Source organism: Peromyscus maniculatus, chromosome 18 (genome assembly GCF_049852395.1).
Source record: "Peromyscus maniculatus bairdii isolate BWxNUB_F1_BW_parent chromosome 18, HU_Pman_BW_mat_3.1, whole genome shotgun sequence".
Lineage (NCBI taxonomy): Eukaryota > Metazoa > Chordata > Mammalia > Rodentia > Cricetidae > Peromyscus > Peromyscus maniculatus.
Genome location: NC_134869.1, coordinates 21,391,729 through 21,414,630, shown reverse-complemented (window position 1 = coordinate 21,414,630; position 22,902 = coordinate 21,391,729). Strand labels below are relative to the sequence as shown.

At 41.0% G+C, this 22,902-nt stretch overlaps 1 protein-coding gene across 1 annotated transcript in view; it reads right to left on the bottom strand.

Annotated features, from left to right (window-relative positions):
• Positions 1-220: 220 nt before the first annotated feature.
• Eea1 (early endosome antigen 1) overlaps positions 221-22,902 on the bottom strand; it is a 122,535-nt gene continuing 99,853 nt past the window's right edge. The window contains exons 17-29 of the mRNA XM_076554664.1: positions 22,609-22,764; positions 21,148-21,287; positions 19,073-19,403; positions 18,796-18,897; positions 17,709-17,903; positions 13,762-13,944; positions 9,992-10,177; positions 9,148-9,279; positions 7,783-7,968; positions 6,687-6,925; positions 6,123-6,243; positions 4,990-5,088; positions 221-3,903 (exon numbers count right to left, since the gene is read on the bottom strand). Of these exons, the coding sequence (XP_076410779.1) occupies positions 3,781-3,903; positions 4,990-5,088; positions 6,123-6,243; positions 6,687-6,925; positions 7,783-7,968; positions 9,148-9,279; positions 9,992-10,177; positions 13,762-13,944; positions 17,709-17,903; positions 18,796-18,897; positions 19,073-19,403; positions 21,148-21,287; positions 22,609-22,764 (2,193 nt within the window). The 3' untranslated portion in view covers positions 221-3,780. The remainder of the gene's footprint in view (positions 3,904-4,989; positions 5,089-6,122; positions 6,244-6,686; positions 6,926-7,782; positions 7,969-9,147; positions 9,280-9,991; positions 10,178-13,761; positions 13,945-17,708; positions 17,904-18,795; positions 18,898-19,072; positions 19,404-21,147; positions 21,288-22,608; positions 22,765-22,902) is intronic.

The window sequence follows — 22,902 nt, the reverse complement described above, 5'->3', positions numbered from 1 at the left end:
CATTCTGGAACAGTAGGATGCAGGAAAAAAGGTAACAACTACTACAAAAGAACCCAACTGGTGCCAGGCGGTGGTGGCGCATGCCTTTAATCCCAGCACTAGGGAGGCAACTTACTCTGTGAGTTCGAGGCCAGCCTGGGCTACAGGAAAGGCGAAAAGCTACACAGAGAAACCCTGCCTCGAAAAAGTGTCTAGGTGGTTATTAAATGTATATACACAATGAAAGGAGGGATTAAATATATTTTTTAATATTTCTTTTTGGCTTTGTTAATTCTCCACAAATTAGTCTGAAGGATAAAGAGGGAACTTCTCAACCAAAATGACATCAATGCATTCTCTTGCGATCACAAACCTCATCAGCATCTTAGATTAGACAACATTAAAAAGTGGCCACTCTCTGTATCCAGGTGCAAAGTCCCAATATTTGGTGAATTTGTAAAAAACAGTTAAGAGCATGTTCTCTTTTAAAGCAAGCAAAACAATCATAGTCATAGGATAACATCTACTAGATAGAAATGGTCTTTAATATCATCTGTAACATATTAAAAAACAGAAGTGGCAATTCGATAAGGATCCTTCCATTATTCTTAATACAGATTTAAATGCTGTCTTGTAATATACCAGTCATAGTTATAATCAGTAACTTTCTAATCATTGGGATTAGAAATTACAGTATTTACTGAGCCAAACTCTTTCAGAAAATAAGGCACGACTACATGATCACAAGTAGTAAACACAGTAACATAATGAACCCACAAACTAAAGGAGAAATTACTCATGCAAAAGTATGTACAAAGGCTGTGGATATATGCTCCAATTCAGAGACGCCTAGACTGTCAGACTTGTGGCTGGACCATGTTACAGTAAGTTCATTACTTCTTACACAAAGAACACGGTGGTTTTCAATCCTACTTTATACAATTTTACATAAATTCAGGAAGTTTATACACAGTATTCACATGTGCAACAATAACAATTTCATCATTAAAATTCAGGCAAAGGGCATTAAGACACAGCAATGTGTGGCACAGTATAATCAGAGAAGATCATTCATCAAGCTTATGTCTAGGAATACTAAATTGATGGCACATTGAAATCTTATAGATAAGTTATCCATGGTTTTCACAGCCAGGGTGCATTAAAAAAAACTGCTAGAATTAAACAGGTCACAAATATCAAAATATACAACGGTCATTTGCCTTCCACTTTAGGCTAAACATCTTATGCAAATGCAAGAGTAAAAAAGTCGCCATAAAGACCTCAAAAACTATATAAAATAATCATAAAGACGTTTTAAGAGGGATGAAAACATAAATTTGGCAGTTGCTTTTTAATATTACCATAAGGAAACTATTAAACTAGCTAATTCCACTTTAAGAGGTAGTTGAACAAAATGTTTCTTTGTACACTGCACTGAGGTGTTTGTGTTTCCTTCTTGTCTTTCTTCAAAAGGAGGACCTCCTAGATCAGCAGCTCTGCCCGCTCTCTTATGACAATTCTGCAGATACGGTTTCCTGTACACGAACCCAGCACAACTTGATTTTAACTCACATTTCTGTGCTGGGCTCTGCAGCTCGCCAATGCCTGATGCCAATATGTTTCGCATTACAGCCAAGAGCTGGGACTGTGTGTGTGCCAGCTCTGACCCACTGACAATACAACACTACTAGCAGACATCTAAAATACACAGCCAAAAAGAACTCAGTAGAGGACTTTTATTTAAACGAGAAAAAACTCTCAAATGTTTGTTTCTGATCCACACTAAGTTGGTGACAGTTAAGAACAAATGTCTGGCTTCATTTGTGCCACAGGTACAGAAGCAGGTGGTGGGGACACTATTCAGGACATAAGATTAGTTGGGGGAGAACAAGACAACAACCTCAAAACACCACTGGTCTTATTTGTTGCCACCCGCCCCCCCCCATGTTTTGTGAAGTGGAGGTGAACCAAGGGAAGTCTTCAGTGTCTTCAACTCAAGGATGAAATGAACAAACATGTCAATCCAGAATTTTCATGAAGCAGAGCTGTATCTGCTTTTTAAAAACAGACTTCTAAGTACTTATCAACAAAAAACCAAAAGTGTAGGACAACTTGAAAGGATCTCCAATGATACAAAATGCATAAATAGCTCAAGTTTATATTATCCAACTATTATTTTTAATAAGGAGCCATTGTATCATTTCATTATATAAGTTCAAGGATATATATTTATCCAAGTCCTGGGACTTATTCTCCTTAGTAATTACTGGCAGCAGGGTTTAACTTTGCTTAACAATTAAAAATACACATCAGTCGCTTGTTGTATATGTTGCAAGTATGTCATAAACATGAAAATTCCAGTATAATCCTGACAGCAGGTGTGTATTATAAATTCTTTCTTGTAAATGAAATATTAGCTCTTACCTTTCTCTGCTATTGTTATGAAATGACTGCACTGATTCAATGTGTAACTTTCTATTTCTTCAGAAAGGTAACTGAAAAATTAGTATGTAGTACGTTCAGTCTTCGGATGCTCTCCCAATCTCCGGTTAAGCTCAGTCCCCACACCCACACACCAATGACCCTGATGGGGCTAACAACCTTGCTTCCATCGGTGTCACGATTTAGGAGTTCTGGGGTACATGTGTGCACAGCTGCACACACTCAAGTCTTTAGCTGTATGTAATTCCACAGCACTAGGCCTGCAAAGTTAGAAGATTCCCCAGTTAACATGAAGTCGACTTTCCACCTCTCCAAGTGCTCTTTCCTATTAGGCTGGAGAAGGTGGAAGTGGAATTTTAATATTTTTACCACTTCATACTGTCTTCACAGACAGGACAAGAGGAGGTTCAGTTCCTATCTTGAAAAAGCTAAAGTGCAGGCACACTTATAGTGAAGCTGAGCTACACTACCGAGGACAGAGCCAGATGCGGAACAGAGGTTCATTCAGAAGCCAGCTTCCTGAGGACGCTGGACGGCCAGAGTGAGGCTGTGGTGTGAGCTCGTGTCAGAAGACAGGACAGGCCACCACACAGTTCTAGTCCTCGCCCTCCAGCTCAGGGTGGGAAGTTCTAGACGACAGCTTAGGGGACAGCGCATGGGGGTCTTAACTAAGACAGAGAAATATAAATTAACTCTAGTTTTGGAAATGCAATCCCAGAAGTACCATAAAGTGAACCACTTAATTTTACATAGGAGTCCATCAAATCCACTTGAGAATTTAATCAATACTGCCAAAACAAAAACCATGCTTGAATTCATGGTTAGCACATCATTTCAGCATCAACTGCTTCAGAACACTCAAATAATCGGTGTATGACATCACACCGTAACTGAGCTACAGACCTCTACAGGAGACAGACGGGTGTGACACTCCTGCGCATGACTCCACCAGGAGGACACGTGATACAACCACTGTTACTGTGCAACAGAAACCACAGCAAACGACAACAACCAGCCATACATTTTGTACATATAATTTGAGAGGAAGAAACTAAGGAAGTATAGTCATCATTTGTGAATAATTAAATTATATTAAAAAAATACATTGCTATTTTCCATCCAAAGATTATTTACATTTCATTGGCTAATTCTGACCTTGGCATGAAAGCTGGTTAGGGAGTAAGTGGGCAAACATCATCAAAGCTGAACCCAATCTCACAAAAATAGAAGTTTTACTTGATACTGGTAACATTCCAAAATATATGAATTCCGATTTGGCTAGTGTGCAAGCAGAGACCACACCCGATGTATCAGAGGTCTGCTGTTAGTGTGACGCTACTCTGCAGCTGTGACAGCCCACTACCCCTGCAAGTCGTTGAAACATGTGTCACAGACGCGGACGGGCTTCTTCGAAGAAGGAGTTAAGGCGTTTTTGGCTGAGCACTCGGCGCAGAAGATATTGCCACACTGCCGGCAGTGATGCTGTGGAGACACAAGTCACACAGGTTCAAGACCGCCACACAACCAAACCACGCGTGAACACGGGCTAACTGACTTCAGCGTGCACATTTATTCCCTGCGTAATTGAACCCTCAAATTGATCAAACACTATATTTTACACTATGGTAAAATTTTAGGCCGCCTTTGCTTACATCCTAAAATTCCCCAAAGAACTTCTTTTAAGTGTTCAAGGACTCCTGTCAAATGAAAACCCGTTCCTAGTCACCGAAAGTCTCAGGAACTCTATCCTCACTTAGAACGCAAACAGAACAGTTATTTTCAATACAATTCTTTCTGCTTTTGCTTCTTTTTTTTGGAGTGGGGTGTGTTTCAAGACAGAGTTTCTCTATGTAGCTTTGGAGCCTGGAACTCGATCTGTAGCCTAGGCTGGCCTCGAACTCACAGAGATCCTCCTGCCTCTGCCCCCTGAGTGCTAGGATTAAAGGCCGCCACCGCCACCACCACCCAGCTGCTTTTGCTCAAATATGCTGGTCTACAGAGCTAGTTCCAGGATAGCCAAGGCTACACAGAAAAACCGTCTCAAAAACAAAACAAAAACCCCTCAAATATAACTGAAACACCTAGTTTACTATCTGCCCACTACTTCAGAAAACTACTGTTCCCGAGAATAACCAGTGGAAAAAAGTGACTGAATTTAAAACTAAAATTCAAACACATATGATAACCAGAAAGTAGCAAGCATGGACTGTTGTTTAAAACATCTGTCACTGAGAAATGGAATTGTAATGATGACCTAAATTAACCTGTTATTAATAAAAACTTGGGAATGAGATAGTAGGGTATGAACCTGGTAGATCCAAAAAGCGACAGAGAAAAGCCCAGCTGACCCTCCTTTCTGCTTTGCCAAGATCCAAAAGGGCCAGAAACTCCTAAGCCCCTCCTCCTTCTTCCCTGTGTCCCTCTATCCCATCTGACTCCGCCAAAAAACTGTCTGGTTTGTGCTAGTCCTCTGAATCAAGGTTCAGTTGATCAGTTTTGGGAGACAGCACCAACCAATCTCCCAGGACAAGGAATCTGCGCAGGCCGCTCGGTGTGGAGGTCACTCACCCGTCTCACTGTGACTGAAAAGCCTTTCCCACAGGCCATACAGTTCTGCACCTCATTGTCCTCCGCCCACTTTCTGTTCAACGCTTGCGTGTGTTTGATCTGTTTTTAAAACATTTTGATACATTAAAATATAACATTTCACAGAATGATGAATTGGTTATTTCTAATTTGTTGCCAGATATTTACAGAGTTTTGACTTTATGAAAGTCAGTTTCCATTGTCTGAATGACAGAATAAAAGAAAGGCACTGGCCATCGCAGAGCTCTGACAGACTCACAGCCACTGTCCCAACAATCCATTTCCTCCTGACGGTGAGAAAAACCTACACCACCTCATTTTCCGGTCACTTCCGCTTTCTGTTTTCTTCCTTGAGACAAGGTCTTGATATAGCCCAGGATGACTTCCAACTGGAAGTGATCCCCCTGCCTCTTCCTTCTTAGTGCTAGGATTAAAGGTCTGCACCGCCTGCCTGCGTGAGACCACGTCTTTACACACTTACCAACCCACTTTTTGCTCTATATTCCTGAATGTTCTCATTTCTTCTCTGTGACAATCCGTGAGTGATGTCACTCTCAAAGAAGAGGTGTCTGAAACAAGGACCTTTTTAATCTTTATTTTATTCATTTTAACCTTTAATTCATATAACTACCCATAAAAACTATCTATAAACTATCATCATGGATGGTGTTGATCTGAAAACAGTTACGAACACGGGTTTTGGCTGTCATTTTGGTTTTCTGGGTGGTGCACAGCACTGGAGACTAAACTCAGGTCCGTGTGGGTGGCAGGCAAACCCTCTACCACTGAGCTCCATCCTCACCCTGGCGGCTGGGTTCTAAAGGTAAAACTGCATTTTTCACGAGGAGAGAAACTGGAGAATAAGGAGGCAGCCCACGCCCGCAGGCGCCTTACCTGGAGGGACTGGTTTTCTCTGCCCAGCTCCTGCACGGCCCACAGCGCCTTACCTGGAGGGACTGGTTTTCTCTGCCCAGCTCCTGCACGGCCCACGCCCGCAGGCACCTTACCTGGAGGGACTGGTTTTCTCTGCCCAGCTCCTGCACAGCCCGCAGGCGCCTTACCTGGAGGGACTGGTTTTCTCTGCCCAGCTCCTGCACGGCCCGCAGGCGCCTTACCTGGAGGGACTGGTTTTCTCTGCCCAGCTCCTGCACGGCCGCGGTCGTGTTATCCAGCTTCCTCTGCAGCTCTAGAACTCTGCTCTGAAGCTTTTCTATTTCACCTTCTCCTTTGAGACACCTTATGGAACAGAGTGCAAAGAGACCATCACTACTTCAGAAATCACTAAGGACCTTTCCGGAATAGAGGTAACGGACCACTTTGGTAATTTTAAATGCAATACATTAATTTCGGTTATTTAATTTCCTTCAAAGTCTGATTTCGTAAATGGCTGCTGACATACCTGCAGGGTTACCAACTTCTCTCCATTCTGTGTCTAGTGGGAAAATGTGACGTATGACAATCTCTGTATTACTTATAATAGGGTCAAACTAATTTTAATTTTTTCAAGACAGGGTTTCTCTGTGTGTGTAACCTTCCTGGTTGTCCTGGAACTCTCTCTGTAGCCCAGGCTGGCCCTGAATTCACAGAGATCTGCCTGGCTCTGCCTCCCGAGTGCTGGGATGAAAGGCGTGCGCCTCCGCCGCCAGCAGGCACAGACTAACCCACCAGGCATCGCTCACCTTTCTAGCAATGCTCTCCTTTCGTCCTGGTTGTTCTGAACCGTGGCTTCTAAGACCGCAATCTCCCCCCGCAGGTCGTCCGTCTGCTTCTCCAGCTCGCTGACTCTCCGCTGACTAGACTGCCACTCCTTCTTCACGGTGCCCAGGTTCTCATTCAGGGTGGTGACCTGCACGGTGAGCCTGGCCTCGTTCTCTTCATGTCTCTTCACCCCCGCCTCCTTTTCTTTTATTTCCGAATGCTGAGGGAAAAAAGGAAGGGGGAAGCTATTACCTAAGTAGTGCAAAATAAAATGTCTACTTATTGAAATTAAAATACCAAAGATAGAAATCATATTGTTTTTCCTGGAAAGGAGGAAGGAGAACATATTTCATCATACATTAAAATCCTGATTTTGCAAATATGTGTAATTGAAATAGGTTTGCTCAAATGCCATAGTGCAGTTCATGAGGATCGGTAAGGCTCTCAGCAGACAAAGGGACACACTTGAGACTCTGCAGTCTACCAGAACAAGGGACATGTTCATGCTAAGAGAAAGCAGAGGTCCTGTGGACAAAAGCTACAATCTCCTGCCTCAGTGCATCCTCTATCTCTCATCAACCCCCCAAAACCCTAACACAAACCCTCCGATCGACTAAACATTTGGCAAAGTTATCTGGTAAGGTCTGGAGTCAGTCCAATAAAGGGAAGCCAGATGCTTCCCATGAGGTAAACACAAGGCAGGGAAGGAAAAGCAGATGTCAGTCATCGTAATTCCAATCCAGTTTCTGTTGCCAGTTCTCCACATTCACTTTGACCAAACGTGTCTCGTATGCCCAGCGTCCCTCACGCATCTCCAGCCTGTGGCTGTGGGCTTCCCCATTTGTCTCTCCACTAAAAATGCTTTACTATTACAGCTAATTGGATTTGCACCTTTCTAACTAATGTGATTACAGAATGAAGTATTTCCTACTACACCAGCTATTTAACCAAATGTGATGTCTTTTCTAACTTTACTATAGAACACCATGTCCATCGTAGTCTCTGGGTAGAAGATCTTCCTGACTGATCCAAGCCCCACTTTAGAGCACGTTTCCGCTATCAAGCTGACTCACTGACCAGCTTGGCCTCCTTCTCAGAGAACTCGGCCCTCCGTGTCTCTTCCTCCTTTGCCGCCTGCTCCCGCAGCCGCCGCTGATTTTCCTTCTCCTGCTCAAGGGCTGCCTTCAGCGAGTCTGCTTTGCCTTGAAGTTCTAGTTTCTGCTGAATCAAAAGTTGTTTGGCATCCTTGAGATTTACTACTTCCTGTTGAAAGCAAAAAAGCCAAACGAATCATCCCTATGCATGGGTTCATTTTCTGTTAACGGACAACAAGCTAAACTCACTTGGGAAACACAACTGAGAAAATGCCACCTCCAGGTGGCCTGTGGGAAAACTGTCAGGTGTTTTCTTGATTGATGTGGGTGGACCCAGCTGACTGTGGTACCACCCCTGGGTGCTCTAAGAAAGCAGGTTGAGCAAGCCACTAAACAGCATCCTCCATGGCTTCTGCTTCAGTTCCTGCCCTGACTTCCCTCAGGGATGGAGTGTGACCTGAGAGTTATAAAATGAAACAGCCCCATCCTCCCCAGGCTGCTTCGGGTCCTGGTGTTTCCTCACAGCAACAGAAAGCAGAGGAAGAATTTGAGTCAACGTGTCAGATGACAGCTGAAATCTACGCAACTTTTCACAACACCGGTTCCAAGTCTTTAAGTTCAATATTTCAAACCCCTGATTTAAAGTGCAAGATTATTTACTTCCTACTCACTAGTATTTCATTCGGGTGATACTTTACATGCACGTGTTTTAATTACAGTATCTGAAAAAGATCTCTACAGCTTCCTTTCAGTCTGCTCCCTTAACGTGTTTACTGGGTCCTCCTTTAATCATTGAACATGGCATTATACTCTGAGTGTAGACTGGACTAGATCATTCTGTGAGTTACAAAACCACACACACACTGGACGAAGAGGAGAACCTGGGAGGAGCCCGAGAGAGCATCTAAGCTTTTCCACAGAAACTGCATCATGATTTACAAAGCAAACAGTAAAAACTTTGGGCAATGTCTGTCTGTGCTTCTAAGGGTAAAGTGTTAAAACCAAAAGACTACCAAGGAATTTAAAGAAGAAAAATAACTGAAAAAATAGACTCCCTTCCATCTAAAGTCGTACATGTTTATAGATTTATTACTTATAAACATGACTTTCTAAATCACTGTCCCACTTCATCATTTTAAATCTGGAGTTTCCCTGTAGCTACTTTGCTTCATTCAGTAATCAGAGAATAGAAGCGGTTTCCATACAGATATGGGAATCATGTAATAAAGAACGCTCTGGCCACAGCATTCACCAAAAACAATCAAATAACTTGTCCGCACACAGTGTTTCTTTCTCAGTCTCTCTCTTTAGTACACTCACAGACAGAGGAAGGGGAGTTCTCACCCACCTTCATGCTTTCTTCCTTGTGCGACCTGAGTTCTTCACTGAGCTTCGTCATTTCTTTTTCTTGTCTACACTTAATTTCCTCCAGCTCTGCCAATTTCAACCTTTCATTCACTAGTTCTTTTTCCTTCGCCGACTGGAGAGAAATTACAAATAAATGTAAAGCACCCACTTTCTTGAAAGTTCGTATGCTAAAGTGTTGGTATTTATGACCCTGGCTTGTACCTCTCTAGTGGAGTTAACTAGAGCAGAATATGCATCCCCCCTCCCATTGAACCTCACAATATCACCCCCGAGATTAAAGAGTGACATATAAAATCCCTATAGAGTGAACAGTACCCAGGCAGAGTAAGGCTACATAGAAATACAGCAATACTACTCAGTTTACAGCTTCTATTGCCATCACCGCTTTTCTGTCAGGGTCTCTATTTTGGGGAGACCTTTCAAGCCACAGTTTATAAATAAGCAGAAATTTTTAAAAATTAAATCCTCTACTAGGAATAGAGTTAACACTAAGACCAGATGTGCCTGAGCTAAAACCTTGCAGTTAAGCACCAATAAAGAGCATCTGTCAGAACGGTCCAAACTTGAGACATAAATCATGAATGCCGTCCCTGCTTCACAATCAACCCCAACTCCTAAAGACACTCACAATTTCAATTTGGAATATACCAAAAATTGTATGGTGTGCAAACCATCTTTATAAACCCGCCAAAAGCCACTAAGGAAGCAGCTGGTGGTAGACACCACAGGATGAGGTGACGAAGCACTCCCAGCTCAGAGCCTCCGACCTCGATTCCACACTCTCCCATCCTCAGCCCGCTGGGGTCTGGGGTCCAAGGAGGTACCTTTTCTCTCTGGGCATCCTGCAGGGCTTTACTCCGCTCCTTCAGCAGCTGCTCTCGCTTTGCCAAGTCCTGCTCCAGAGCAGCCTTGGCAGCCTGCAGTTCCTGAATTGACTTATTTTGGTTTCCAATTTGATTTCTGTTTGAAATCAAGTCTTCTTGTGCCAGAGAGAGCTTCTCTTCTATAGACTTATAAAAAGTTAGTTCCTCAAGTTAATATGATTAGTAAATTTCAACAAGCATAACAGTTAATAAAAACACAATAGCAAATAGTGCATAATCACATCTCAATCAGACATGAAAGAAAATAATTTAAAAAGAAATATGGTTGAGTACTATATATGTGCGCACATACGTTTTCTAGGATCTACGACGTACCCAGACCTGGTAAACACCTTGATAAACAAGACAGAATTTTGTCAGATTTCATAGCTGTCAATGTGATCAACAAATCTAAAGAAACAAATTTAGCTTTATAGTTAAAGCTCTTTCTGACCAGCCAACAGCCCATCCTCTGAGCTCCCTGCCTCAATGGTGTAACAAGTGATAGAGTTAACATCATAGTTACTGACTGCTCTAAGTCCCTCATGTGGTGGTGAATTTTGTCATGTTAACAGATTTTGAATCACTATGGAAACCAACCTTTGAGTATGTTGTGAGGGAGTTTCTAGATTAGGTTAATTCAGGCAGAGAGATCCACCCTAAAGGTGGGCAGTCCCATTTCATGTGGGCTAGGTCCTGAAGTGAATGACAAGGACAAGCGAAAGGGGAGGGCGGGGCTCTAAAGACACCATGTTTTGAGAAGCACAAGTGGAAGAATGCTAAAGTGCCTGTTTGGGTCCTTCGGGAGTAGATACCGTCCTAGGAAAGGGGAGCTGCCATCCTCAGGGCTTTTGCTGAGAACCTGCAGGAGTGAGGACTGGCTAACACACTCTTCACCAGACCTCACAGAATCGCCCAGTTCTCACTAGAGAAACACTTCCCTTGAAAAGGAGGCACATAATGCAACTCAAGAAAGGATCTCTGCCAGTTAGGATTGCATATAGCACATATTTAATAAAATATAAGTGAATCCGGGCATGGATGTCTATAACCTTGTGCCTGGGAGGGCGAGGCAAGAGGATCGACTCACATGAGTTGGGTGCAGCCTAAAAAACATTGTGAAACACTGACTCACACATAAATAACTAAACAAATGAATAAGTACAAAAGTAAATAAGATCTAATTTGAAGATTATGCTTCTGAAAAAGGAAAGTTACTTCTTACCAGTAACTCAGTTCAGAATTCTTTCAGATACAAAGCTCAATTTTTAATAACAGTCAGGGGAAGTGTAAGCCCTTTCAGACTTACTTTGTCAGGTAATACCCACAATCACCTTGCTGTGGCTTTTTTTAAATAATCAGACAGCCAATCGTCAGCTGAGTACCCTGCATAAAACTGTCCTTAGCCGAGAAGAGCGGCCTGGAGAGCAGAAACAGAGTGGGGAAGCTGAGCAAATGCTCACCACCAGACACACAGGGAAGCAGCGTGAGACCCTCTGTAAAGTGAGGCATGTGGCCACCGGCCTAGATGTCATCAAGAGGTTGGTTTTTAAAAGAATAAAATTTACTGGGCCAGGGGGCTAGTTTAGTGTAGAGTGCTGCCTGGCATGGATTCAGACTGAGTTTGACCTTAGCACTGAAATAAACAAATGAATTTCAAAGCCTACTGCACAAATCTACTATAACTGTATTAGGTAATAGAGACTCTGGTCCAACAGGCTTGCTGAAGCCTAGAAAGAAAGCAGCAGTGCCCCCTACAAAGTTCTGGAAGAATGTCAATATGCCCACAAAACCCTCCAAGTGTCATCAGTTTATAAGATTTCAAATGCATGCCCTCTAAAAATGTAAGTTTATGAATCCATTAATCAGCTCTTTGAAATCCAGGTGGAAGACTGCGTCGTGAAGCCTTTTTGAAGGCGCCAAGGGCTCCTGCTCCACCCTCGGTTGGAACATCCACTGATACACTCCCACAAAGCACTGCCACGCACGTCTCACTTGCTCAGCACCGTTTCCCCTGGATCATTTCTTTGTCTTTAACGATCTTTATCACTGAGCACATCACCCATCAACCTGGACTGATTACACCAATCACAGCATCCCAGTGGAAAAAAGTTTCGGCCATGGAGTCCCCTTGTCTATGAAGCAAACTTTCCCACACGTCTTCCAACTGAAACCTTTCCGATGTTAGTCTTACTTTTTCTGATGTCTGATAAAATGGCATAAGAGAGAGTATGGGGATGAGAAGAGCAGGGTTAATTCTGCATAGCCCTACAATTTTCACTTCACCCGGGCATAAATTTATAAGTGAATTCCATTTCTATTCTTTCTAGACAAAGAGCACAGATTGTAGCCAACAGAAATACCCAACAAACAAAGCATTTCATAAATGATCCAGCAGATGGGGCTAACAGAGATCAGGCCAGGCTCTTCCCCTACTGATGACCAAGTCTACACTGACATCAGCTACACCAGAGAGCCTTCCCCCAGGTAAGTGTCCTGTTATGTTCTCACTCTTCTCCTCCTCTTACAGGCAAGACCAGCTCACTGATGCTAAGAACAGTCATGGCTGACATCCATCTCTCTTCCTGGCCTACAACACTTGTGCTTCCTCAGGAACCTGCTCCTCAGGAAATGGTGGTAAAAGAAGTGGGTAGGACCGGCAGCTCCAACCATGGTTCTTTCTGTTCAGCTGCATCGCTGGGCCGGCCTCACCTGCAAGAGGCGCTTCCTGAGTGCTGGGATTAAAGGGATACACTACCACCTGCTGGATCCTACTTTTTAAACCTAAGTCCAAACATAAGCCAGCACTCCTGGTCGGCTCTGCTCACTTCCTCTGCAGTACCAAATGATCCTTGTCAAGACTGCATTTCCAAATCCTACCTATAGTTCAGGATCTACTCACACGGCTAAGTGGCCTAGCTCTCCTCATAAATCTGTCCCCACAAGAGCCCATGAATAAAATACAAGATGTATACAATATCTATAAATAAAATGTTTTAATGTTTGGTGATTCTCAACAAAATTTTACAGTAGTGCACTCTAAACAAAACCCCAAATATAGGAAAGAGACCATGACAAAAAAAAAAAAAAAGACCAGAGACAGAGATAGGGTTTGAGAGAGAGGTGGGGTGCTGGCTGGCCGCTGTGTGTGTGCAAGAGCACACTATTTGCTTCGCTTTAGAGAATTAATATGCTACTGTTGTATAAAACTTGCTTACCTTTTTATTTACACTCTTCATTTTAATTAACACGGTACTTTATTTGATCACATAGTATTATTAATTGAGGCTATATTTAATTGGCCTAATTATAATCATTAGGCATTCCTAGAAGCTTAGGAAGTCAACAAATACATAACACTAAAAGTCAGTTTTGCAGGACAACAGTAAAACCGCTTGTATTTTTCATAACTGGCTTATAACCAGTCAATCTTTGAAGTTATTTTAAAATAAAGGCTTCAAAATCCTTAGAAAAGCTAGTAGTATAACATATCCCAAATTATTTCACTATAACTTATTTTAACATGAGTTTTTATGTATTTTTATTTATATATACCACAATTTTTGTCATAAAACTTAACTTTAAAAAAGAACATCAAAGTAATAATTTAATAGAAAAAATATGATACTCCACAAATACTAACTTCCCTTGCCCATCAGGGACATGGGCATTTGTGCATGGACATGGACAAACAGCTTCCTGGCTTTCTAACACACCGCAGTTCACCGTACCTTCAGGTCTTGCCTTGTGGCCAGAAGCTCCGACTCTTTGCCGTAGAGATCAGACTGAAGCTGGTTCAGGCTGGCCTGGCACTTGTTGTAGGTGCTTTCTAAGGCGGCCAGCTTTTCTCTCTCTGCCGCACGCTCCTGGGCCGCCTGAGCTGAGAGCCGCTGCAGCGCATTCTCCAGCTCTGTCTAAAACATGCAACAGCTGCTTCAGGGGGATGCCACTCAAAAGCCAGTCAAACATAAAACAAAATTCATACAACTCAAGTTCTGGGAAACCAGATAAACTGCATTTATGTCCGGAAATTATCTTTTAATAAATGTATGAAGTCAAAGAATCACAAAACCAACAAGTCCCAATTCAAAGTGCAAAGCAATCAAAGGGAATGAGAGACAGGCCAAGAGAGGAGAGAGAAATGGACCTCAGGGGCCTGTAACAATGCCGGCAGAAACACTAAGAAATGTCTACATGAAAGAAATTAAGAAGCCATCACTGTGCTGAAATGAGTATGTAGTTTCTACTCTGGGAACTTCTATAAGTCATCATTATTAATAACAGGACCGAATGAAAATTTTACATAAGTTCAAACTACTCTAAATCCAACTGTACGGCTCTGAAGGAAAATGACCCCAAAGGAAGCAGCACTATTAGGTGTGGCCTTGGTGGAGGAAGTGTGTCACTGTGGGGGTGAGCTCTCAGGTCTCCTTTGCTCAAGCTACACCCAGTCAAACAGTTCACTTCCTGTTGCCTGTGGATCAAGATGTCGAACTCTCAGTTCCTTCTGGGGCACCATGTCTGCCTGCATGCCACCATGTCATGCCATGACAATAATGGACTGAACCTCTAAACTGTAAGCCAGTCCAATTAAATGTTATCCTTTATAAGAGTTACCATGGAAACCCTAACTAAGACACCAATTTATCTTTAAGAATATTTAGGAGATATATAAAAATATGATGTAATTAAAATATGTCTGCATAATAGTATAATATGCTTGGCTTTTAAAATAAATATGTATCTTTCATAGAGTAAGACAGTTCTGACAGAGGTTTACAAGGATACGGACACTGGGAGAATAAAGAGACCCAAGGATGGTACCAAATAGGATTTACTACTAGGAGGAAAAAGTTCCAAGACCGTGATTTATAGTACTTTACGGTATGTCATACAAAGAGCTAGAAGATAAGAGTTTGGGGGTTCTCAAGATGAATAAATGATGTTTAAAGAAAAGAGAAATGCTAATTTCTCTAATTTGATCAACAAAAAAATGTATGTAAGTTTTCATCTTATTATATAATATTTTATTTTATTATTATTCCATAGAAGCTTGTTTGTTTTCTAATGAGAGACAGAAAGGGGTGATGGCAGGGGAGGTGGGGAGGAATTGGGATGAGCAGAAGGAGGGAAAATTGTAATCAGAATATAGAATGTGAAAACGAAAGCTATTTTCAATAAAAGGAAAAGAATGTACACATGCATAGAATTATCCCTGCATCCATGCTATGAATATGTATAGTTATGATGTGTCAATTAAACTTCTATAAAAATAGAATAATCTATTAGTTTAGTGAATCTGAAGTTGATGTCATCGGTGTCCTTCAGTTTCAAACCTGCCACTATCCACATCTCACTGGTCACTCAGTGGTACTTGATAGCTAACTGGGTCCCCTTCTAAAGAATGTTCTTCCACCTAGCTTCCAGGACAAATATCTTACAGGTTCTCTTCCTATTTTACTGGTCATTTCTCCTCAAATTATTTTACTGGTTGCTTTTCTTCAACTGTCTCTCAATATTATAGAACTCCAAACATCTGGCATTGGCCTGCTATTATATTATGTATTTTTTTTTAAAAGATCTCTTCTAGAACTATAGCTTTCAATACCTTTTATTGAACAAGTAGCTTTAATCTCTCCACCTGAACTTTGAGCTCTTATTATCCAGGTCTTCCATGACATCTCCTCTTGAACAATCTACAGGCAACTATCTCAACCTGAACTCTTGATTCTGGAGAGCAAATCCGCCCATCAAAAAACAAAACAACAACCAAAAAACCACTACTTAATTCCAATAAATGTTAACCATCATGTGCGCAACTGTAAACCTAACGTTCTCCTGGATTCTTCTAGTGTCTCTCCACATCTAGTCTCTCAGAAAGACGCAGTCACTGCCCTTCCAAACCACAGCTGCAGCCCATTCTCCCCATACTCTGCCACCACAGCACTGCCTGCTCACTGCAGCAGATTCTCAGTGCCTTCTCTAATGTTAGGCGTCACCTAGTGAAGCTGTACAAAACATATGCAATATATATTAACTCTAAATCTGAAAGAAATCTTATAATCATTTAATAAAGAGGAAACATGCAAAATAGTTGTAATTTTAATTCATTAAATTATGATGATATAAAGATGAAGTTCTAGAAATACTTGGATGTGACACTAAATTCTGGAGGGAAAAAAGACTTCAAATATCAATGTGTACAAATTAGGAATGGCTGTAATTCAGCTATTTGAAGTGCTTAGATAGGAAGATGACATCTCCCAGCCCTAACGGTATCCTAGCAAACTCCATCTCAAAAATAAACCAAACCAAACCATTAAAATGTGCAACTAGCAAGACCTGCACAAGGTGGAGTCCTTCAACATTCCATCACAGATGCTGGGGGGTCGTTTTTCTTCAGTGGACTAGACACTGTGAGTGGCCGTGCTTCAGTAAGTCAGTCCACACTCATGTTTATGCTGGGAACCTAATTAAACTCAGATGTTATTTTTAAAGGAGGACACGATCCCCTTTCCCATTAACTGTTGTTACATGCATAGCTGTGTAACTATATGTAATTAGTGGAAAAAAAGAGTCCATGAATTTGAAAAGGAACAAAGAGGGAGGATTTGTGGGGGGAGATGGAGGGGATAGACCATGTAATTGTAATCTCAAGAAATAAAAGAAATAATTTTAAAAAGGAAAAAAGGTTAAGTAGTATAGGAACCTATTCAGAAGTAAGATGGAGAAAGGTAAGAATAAGGGACAAGCATGACCAAATACATTATCTACATGTGCAACGCTGTGAAAGACTAAAAAGATTCAGAAAAAAATGTTCAAAAATACACTGTGACAATTACATCCTAATTTCTGATTACATGTGAAAGCACAAAAGGACAAATGTTTCCACACTTGCCTATGTTTTTATCAAGTTATTTTTATGTAATAAAGCGTAACAGAAACACTGGTAAACATGAAACTTCCTATGCACTGTTTTAATCTGTATTCTTTCTGCTCTAGTTTCTCTGGCAGCCAACTGTTATGACATGACATATTTAGGTTTTTCTACAGACTAAGGATTGTACCCTCTTCTCTGGAGACCAGTTAATATGCAAAAACTAACAAGGGAAAAAGACCTTCTGTTGTTCAAATATTTCATACTGAACACAGCCAATTTTACAACTCATTCTGGAGAAGATGAGACTGTGTTTAAGAATGTAAACCAGGTGACTAACAATAAATTGTCCCTTTATTCTTGGAAATAAAAACATTATGATATAATATGTCAACAATACCATACACAATCTGACATTGCTGAATTTCTGAAATATATTTCACTTCATGATTCTTGTCATTGTTTTCCCATAGTAAAGGTGATGTACTGTGAAGTCCTTTAGATTTTTCTAAAACAGTAGAAGTGTTACATAAGTAACTGTCCCAATGGCAAACATTATTTCCATGTATTTTCATACAGAGACATGAATTAGTAGACAAATGATTAGTACCAAAATTTTAATAAATTAGCTGGCAATTTCAATGAATGAACATTCAGACTTAAATCATGTATCAAATATGAGCTATATATTTAACAAAAATTTAAATATATACCAACTTATTTATAATAAAACTCACTTTGGTATTATCTTAAGGTCCAATTTTTTCTTCCTATAAAGAGGTGAACAATTTTTGTCGGTACCTTTTGAGAAACAGCGTTTTTGACTTCCCCTTGGAGCGCTTCGATCTGCCTGCTCTTCTGTTCGGAGGCCTGCGTCAGCTGGTCTACGTTCCCCAGAAGCTGCTGGCCCTCCTTCTCCTTCTGCTCTAGTGCACTTCGAGCCCGCGCGGCCTCTCCCCTGAGTGAGCCGAGCTCTGCCTTCAACTGTTGAGCAGTCTACGAGAAAACCAAGCTGTCTGACTCGTTCCTTCCTCAGAACCCATTTTCTGAGTCTCTGCTCTAGTAACACACTACTTCTGATGGTGTTACTGAATCTGTTGGTCACCTTCCAAACATGACTTACTTCATAGACAACTAATGACGTGAAGTACTTGAAAACTGTGTAGCGAGCAGTCCAGAATTGGCCTCTATTCTACACACTCATCATCAAACATCATTGTCTATGTGGTGGCTAGTTTTGTGTCCACTTGACCTAAGCTGGAGTCATCTGGAAGAAGAGCTTCAGTGGGCAAGTCTGTGGGGGACTGATGAGGGTGGCCCAGCCCACCGTGGGCACGCCACCCCAGACGGGTGGTCCTCGGAATGTAGGACACTGACTGAGCGAGCTTTGGGGAATAAACTAGTAACAGCATCTCTCCATAGACTGCTGGAGTCCCTGCCTTGGCTTCCCGCCATGACGGGCTGTGATCAGGATACGTAGGCCAAACAAATCGTTTTCTTCCCACCCTGTTTTTGGTCAGGGTTTTATCACAGCAATAAAAAAGGAAGCCAGGCAGTCTATGAAGGAAGTCATGTTTAAGAAGCTATAAGCTATTAATCTTTTCAACGGTACCGTTCTTTACCCCTATCTAATTAAAACCTGAGGGTTAGTTGACTCCATTTCCTCCTTTTCTTACTTACATTCCTTTATTCGGTCCTACATTTTAAACGAGTTTAAATTTTGTTAGTGGTAAGTAGAACACAAATAACAATTTTAAAATAAACATTTCAGCCATTAAATTTTAGAGAAATAAACATTCCCTCGATTTCCATATCAGGATGAATGCAATTGGAAAGTACAAAGGCCTATGATATTTTGCATCTTGACATTAGGAAAAGAAAACTGTACCTCTTTCTCTTTTTCAAGTGACTTTTTCAGTTCATTCTGCTCCTTGAGTGAACTTTCTGTCTGTACTTGTAGCTGATGCTTTAATTCTTTACAAACTTTTTCCTAATAAAGAAACATTCCACAGAAAATGTCTGTAATAACTTACAGTGGTTTATCAGCTCAGGAAGAACAATATAAAGGAAATACACAAACCCCCTCCCCCCCCACACACACACAACAGCTGGGCATCTTAATAAGATGACGACCTCAGATAAGAAAGTAAATGTGAACAACTAACCAGATCTAATAAAGCAGCTTTTCCTTTCTGATTCTCTTTCTCGAATTCACTTTTGGAGTTCTTGAACGACTCGGAAACGTGGGACAACCGTTCCTTTGTCGAGGACAGCTCGGCCATCAGAGCGGCTTTCTGCCCCTCCACCGCGCTCAGGTCCGCGACCGCCGCCTGGACTCGGTCCTCCAGCTCCTTGCGCTGCCTCTCTGCATCTTGACTTAACTTTTCAAATTCTTGTTTCAAAATAACTTTTTCTTCCTCTTTCTTGGTAAGAGTTTGTGTAATATTTTCAAGGGCTTCAGATTTATTCTGCAGATCTGATTTTGTACTGGATACTCTGGATATTAAAAAAGAATTTTTAAAATTAATATAAAATTCACTAATCAAAATTACTCATAAGTAATTACTAAGTCTTGAATTTTTTATGTGTCCCAGAAGAAATAATATAAAGAAACAGGAAATCAAGGGAATATTTATTTCTCTAAGATGTAATGGCTCATATGTTTATTTTAAATTTGTTATTTGTGTTCTACTTTTCACTAACAAAATTCAAACCACTGAAAATTGCCTTAAAACATCTCATCAGATGTACATGATTTCTAAGTTACTCCAGTCCTGTCCACCACAGTGAGTCATCAGAGAAATCCAGATCATAAATCCTAGAGCGTCTACAACAACCAGCAAAGGTTTTCCAGCTCCCTAAAGTACCTAGTCAGTGTGTAATTTCTAAGCATGCACAGAACTCTGCCTCTTCCCTTAAAAATATAAAATATATTTTACATTGATAAATCTCAATATCAAAACATATTATGCTAAAACATAATATAGTAAGATATTTTTAAAGGAATCATTTTACTTCAAAAATGAAGACAAATGGTTTATCTAACTTCAAATATATCAGATTATCAAGTGATCCTTTATCACTGAATCTTTTTTTGTTTGTTTTTGTTTTTTTGTTTTTTTTTTCGAGACAGGGTTTCTCTGTGTAGTTTTAGTGCTTGTCCTGGATCTCTCTGTAGAGCAGGCTGGCCTCTAACTCACAGAGATCCGCCTGGCTCTACCTCCTGAGTGCTAGGATTAAAGGCGTGCGCCACCACCGCCTGGTCTCATTGATCCTTTTATACAGGTTTTGAATGCAAGAATGAAAAAGCTACACAAGGAAGTGAAAATCCAACTTTGAGAATGTGCACTGATTCTGGTGTCTCCTCACACTCAGTGTGCTGGTCGTTTATTTATTTATTTAGGTGGTTATTTATTTATTTATGTATTCATTTATGCCGAGAGGGGCTGAGAAGACGCTCCCATCAGACTGACCGCTGGGTAAGCCTGTGGTGACTCCCCTGACTGATGTATGAGGACCCAGCCTGCTGTGGGCCCTGCTAGCCCCGGGCGGTTGTCCTGGTGGTATGACACAGCCTGCTGTGGGCCCTGCTAGCCCCGGGCGGTTGTCCTGGTGGTATGACACAGCAGGCTGAGCAGGTCAGGTGAGCAGCATCCTTCAGAGCATCTGCTCAGTTCCTGCCTCCAGGTTCCTGCCTTAACCTCTAGTCCTGGCTTCCTTGGATGACAGACTCTAACCAATAAAACATAATTCACCTTTTCCTTTCCAAATTCTTTAGTGTTCATTACAGCAAGAGAAAGGAAATTAAGTACTCAATAACATCAAAGCTGCAAAAATTCACTACAAAGTTGAAGAAAACAATCATTCCTAACGAGTAAAAACCCGTTCTGCACTTAGTAAAGTATCTGAGAGCAGAAACTTGCCTGTTCTTAAGTGGCACATACAGACATTCCAGTATTTAAAATCTTATTTTAACTATTTCAAACCGGTGAGCAACGTGAAGTGAACACAAGAGAAACAGGTGCCATGTTACTGCTGAAAAGTGACTGAACCAAATGAACAATGGAAAATGAAATTAACTTTAAGTAATAATGGCTTTGTTTTCCATTGACATTAACATTAGTAGTATATAAAACCACACACACACACACACACACACACACACACACACACACGCAGTGGAGTCTCAAGCTGTGAGAACACACAGAACCACAGGATATAAAGTGGACCTCTGGCTTACACTTCCTTCTCCTCCTCAAGCTGTTTACTTAGCTCTGCGGTTCTGAGCTCGAGCTCCGTGTTCAGCTGCCGCTGCTGCTGCAGACTCTGCAAGGCCTGCTCCTTGCTTGCTTTAACTTCAAGAGCATCAGCTTCTAGTTTCTGCGGGTGAAGAACAGCAGCTGTCTATTATTAAATGTTATAACATTGTTATTGACGAAATAACTATTTACAGAAGCCAATACGGAATGAGGAAGTTGTTATCTGTCAGACAATCTAGATTAGGCTTCTTACATATTTAAATTAGTTATGAGAGAATCAACTTAAACACAAATATTTATTTTAAAAAAGCAAAAGTTTGTTAACTCAACTTTGAAAAAAAAAAAAACGCCAAGTAACAGGCCATTCCTGTACCCACTAAAATATATTACCTACGCATGTGCAGCTAACAGCCATGCAATAACAAGATATTTCACATAAAAATGAATGGATCTGTCATGTAGGCCTCGAACTGACATCCACTGACCCTAAATGCACAGCACTTAAAATTCCTGACTTGGCTTAATTAGTGTCTTAGTTTAGATTTTATCACTGTTCTTTAGAGTGTACATATGAGGTGTTATCTATAACCATACATCATGTGATTGACCCCAGAGTCATGTGACAGCACCTCACAGACTCTTGTTCCAACTACAACTATTTTAGAAAGGCCCCAAACAAGAGTAGTCTCTGCTCACTTTTCTGTAACCTATTCTTTCCAAGTACATCTGATGGGTCACTACTACTACTGCTGCTGGCATTACAACAAACAGCCATACACAGAGCTGCAGAGCTGTGGTCATTCTCTCATGTTATACTGGAATAGATGTCCATGGAAAACAGTCACCTCATAAACTGTAATCACACAGCAGCCTTCAGCTGATTATGGAAGTATAGGTAACACGAGACCTGAGAATATTTTGCTTAACTGCTGGTAGTTCTAAACTCAAATTTTTCTCTGATATGTCTAATTATTTCATCTTTTTAGTAAATCAACATCTCACTTAGAATTAACTTAAAGTAAGGTTCAGCTTATAACGGTTTAAATACATTGCTAAATTAGAAGCAAAATCCAAAGGGTATATAAACGTTTAAAAAGAAAAAATGCCACCATATGTGATATTATTGGAATAACATGTAGGGAAATGGAAAAATCAAAGGGGAGAAGAGATTCTAGAACAACAGAATTATACTGTTTGGTGTCTCCTGGAAATATTTTACACTTTGTAATACAGCCAGCACTATGTTAACTGCTATTTCTAAAAGTCACCCATTAATGAGGGGATGGAACATAAAGATGGAATTCAAGATTAACTGACAGAATCATCTTTGAAGTTACACCACTTCACCTTTCTCTGTTACTTCAAGTTTTTGATTCTGTGAAGGATCAGACTTCAAAGTTGTTGAGTAGGAAATATGACAAATTCAGCTGTTTTATACGAACCCTAACTTGGCCTTCTAAGTCCTCAGCCTTCTGTTCTAAAGAGAGATTCTTCTCTTTGAATTCCTTGAGGTGGTTCTCTAGCTGACTGCAATGTTCCTGCTTCTCTTGGAACTTCGCAGTGACCTGATCCAGCTGCGCAGTGACCTTATTCAACTCCTGCAGAAAAACACATTTGAAGAAAAGCCGTAGCGCCCTGATATTTAGTCAAAGTGAAACTGAAAACTGTATTTTTATATAAGAAAATATCTGGAGTAAGACTTCAGATACATTCAATGACTTATCAGATATTATCTT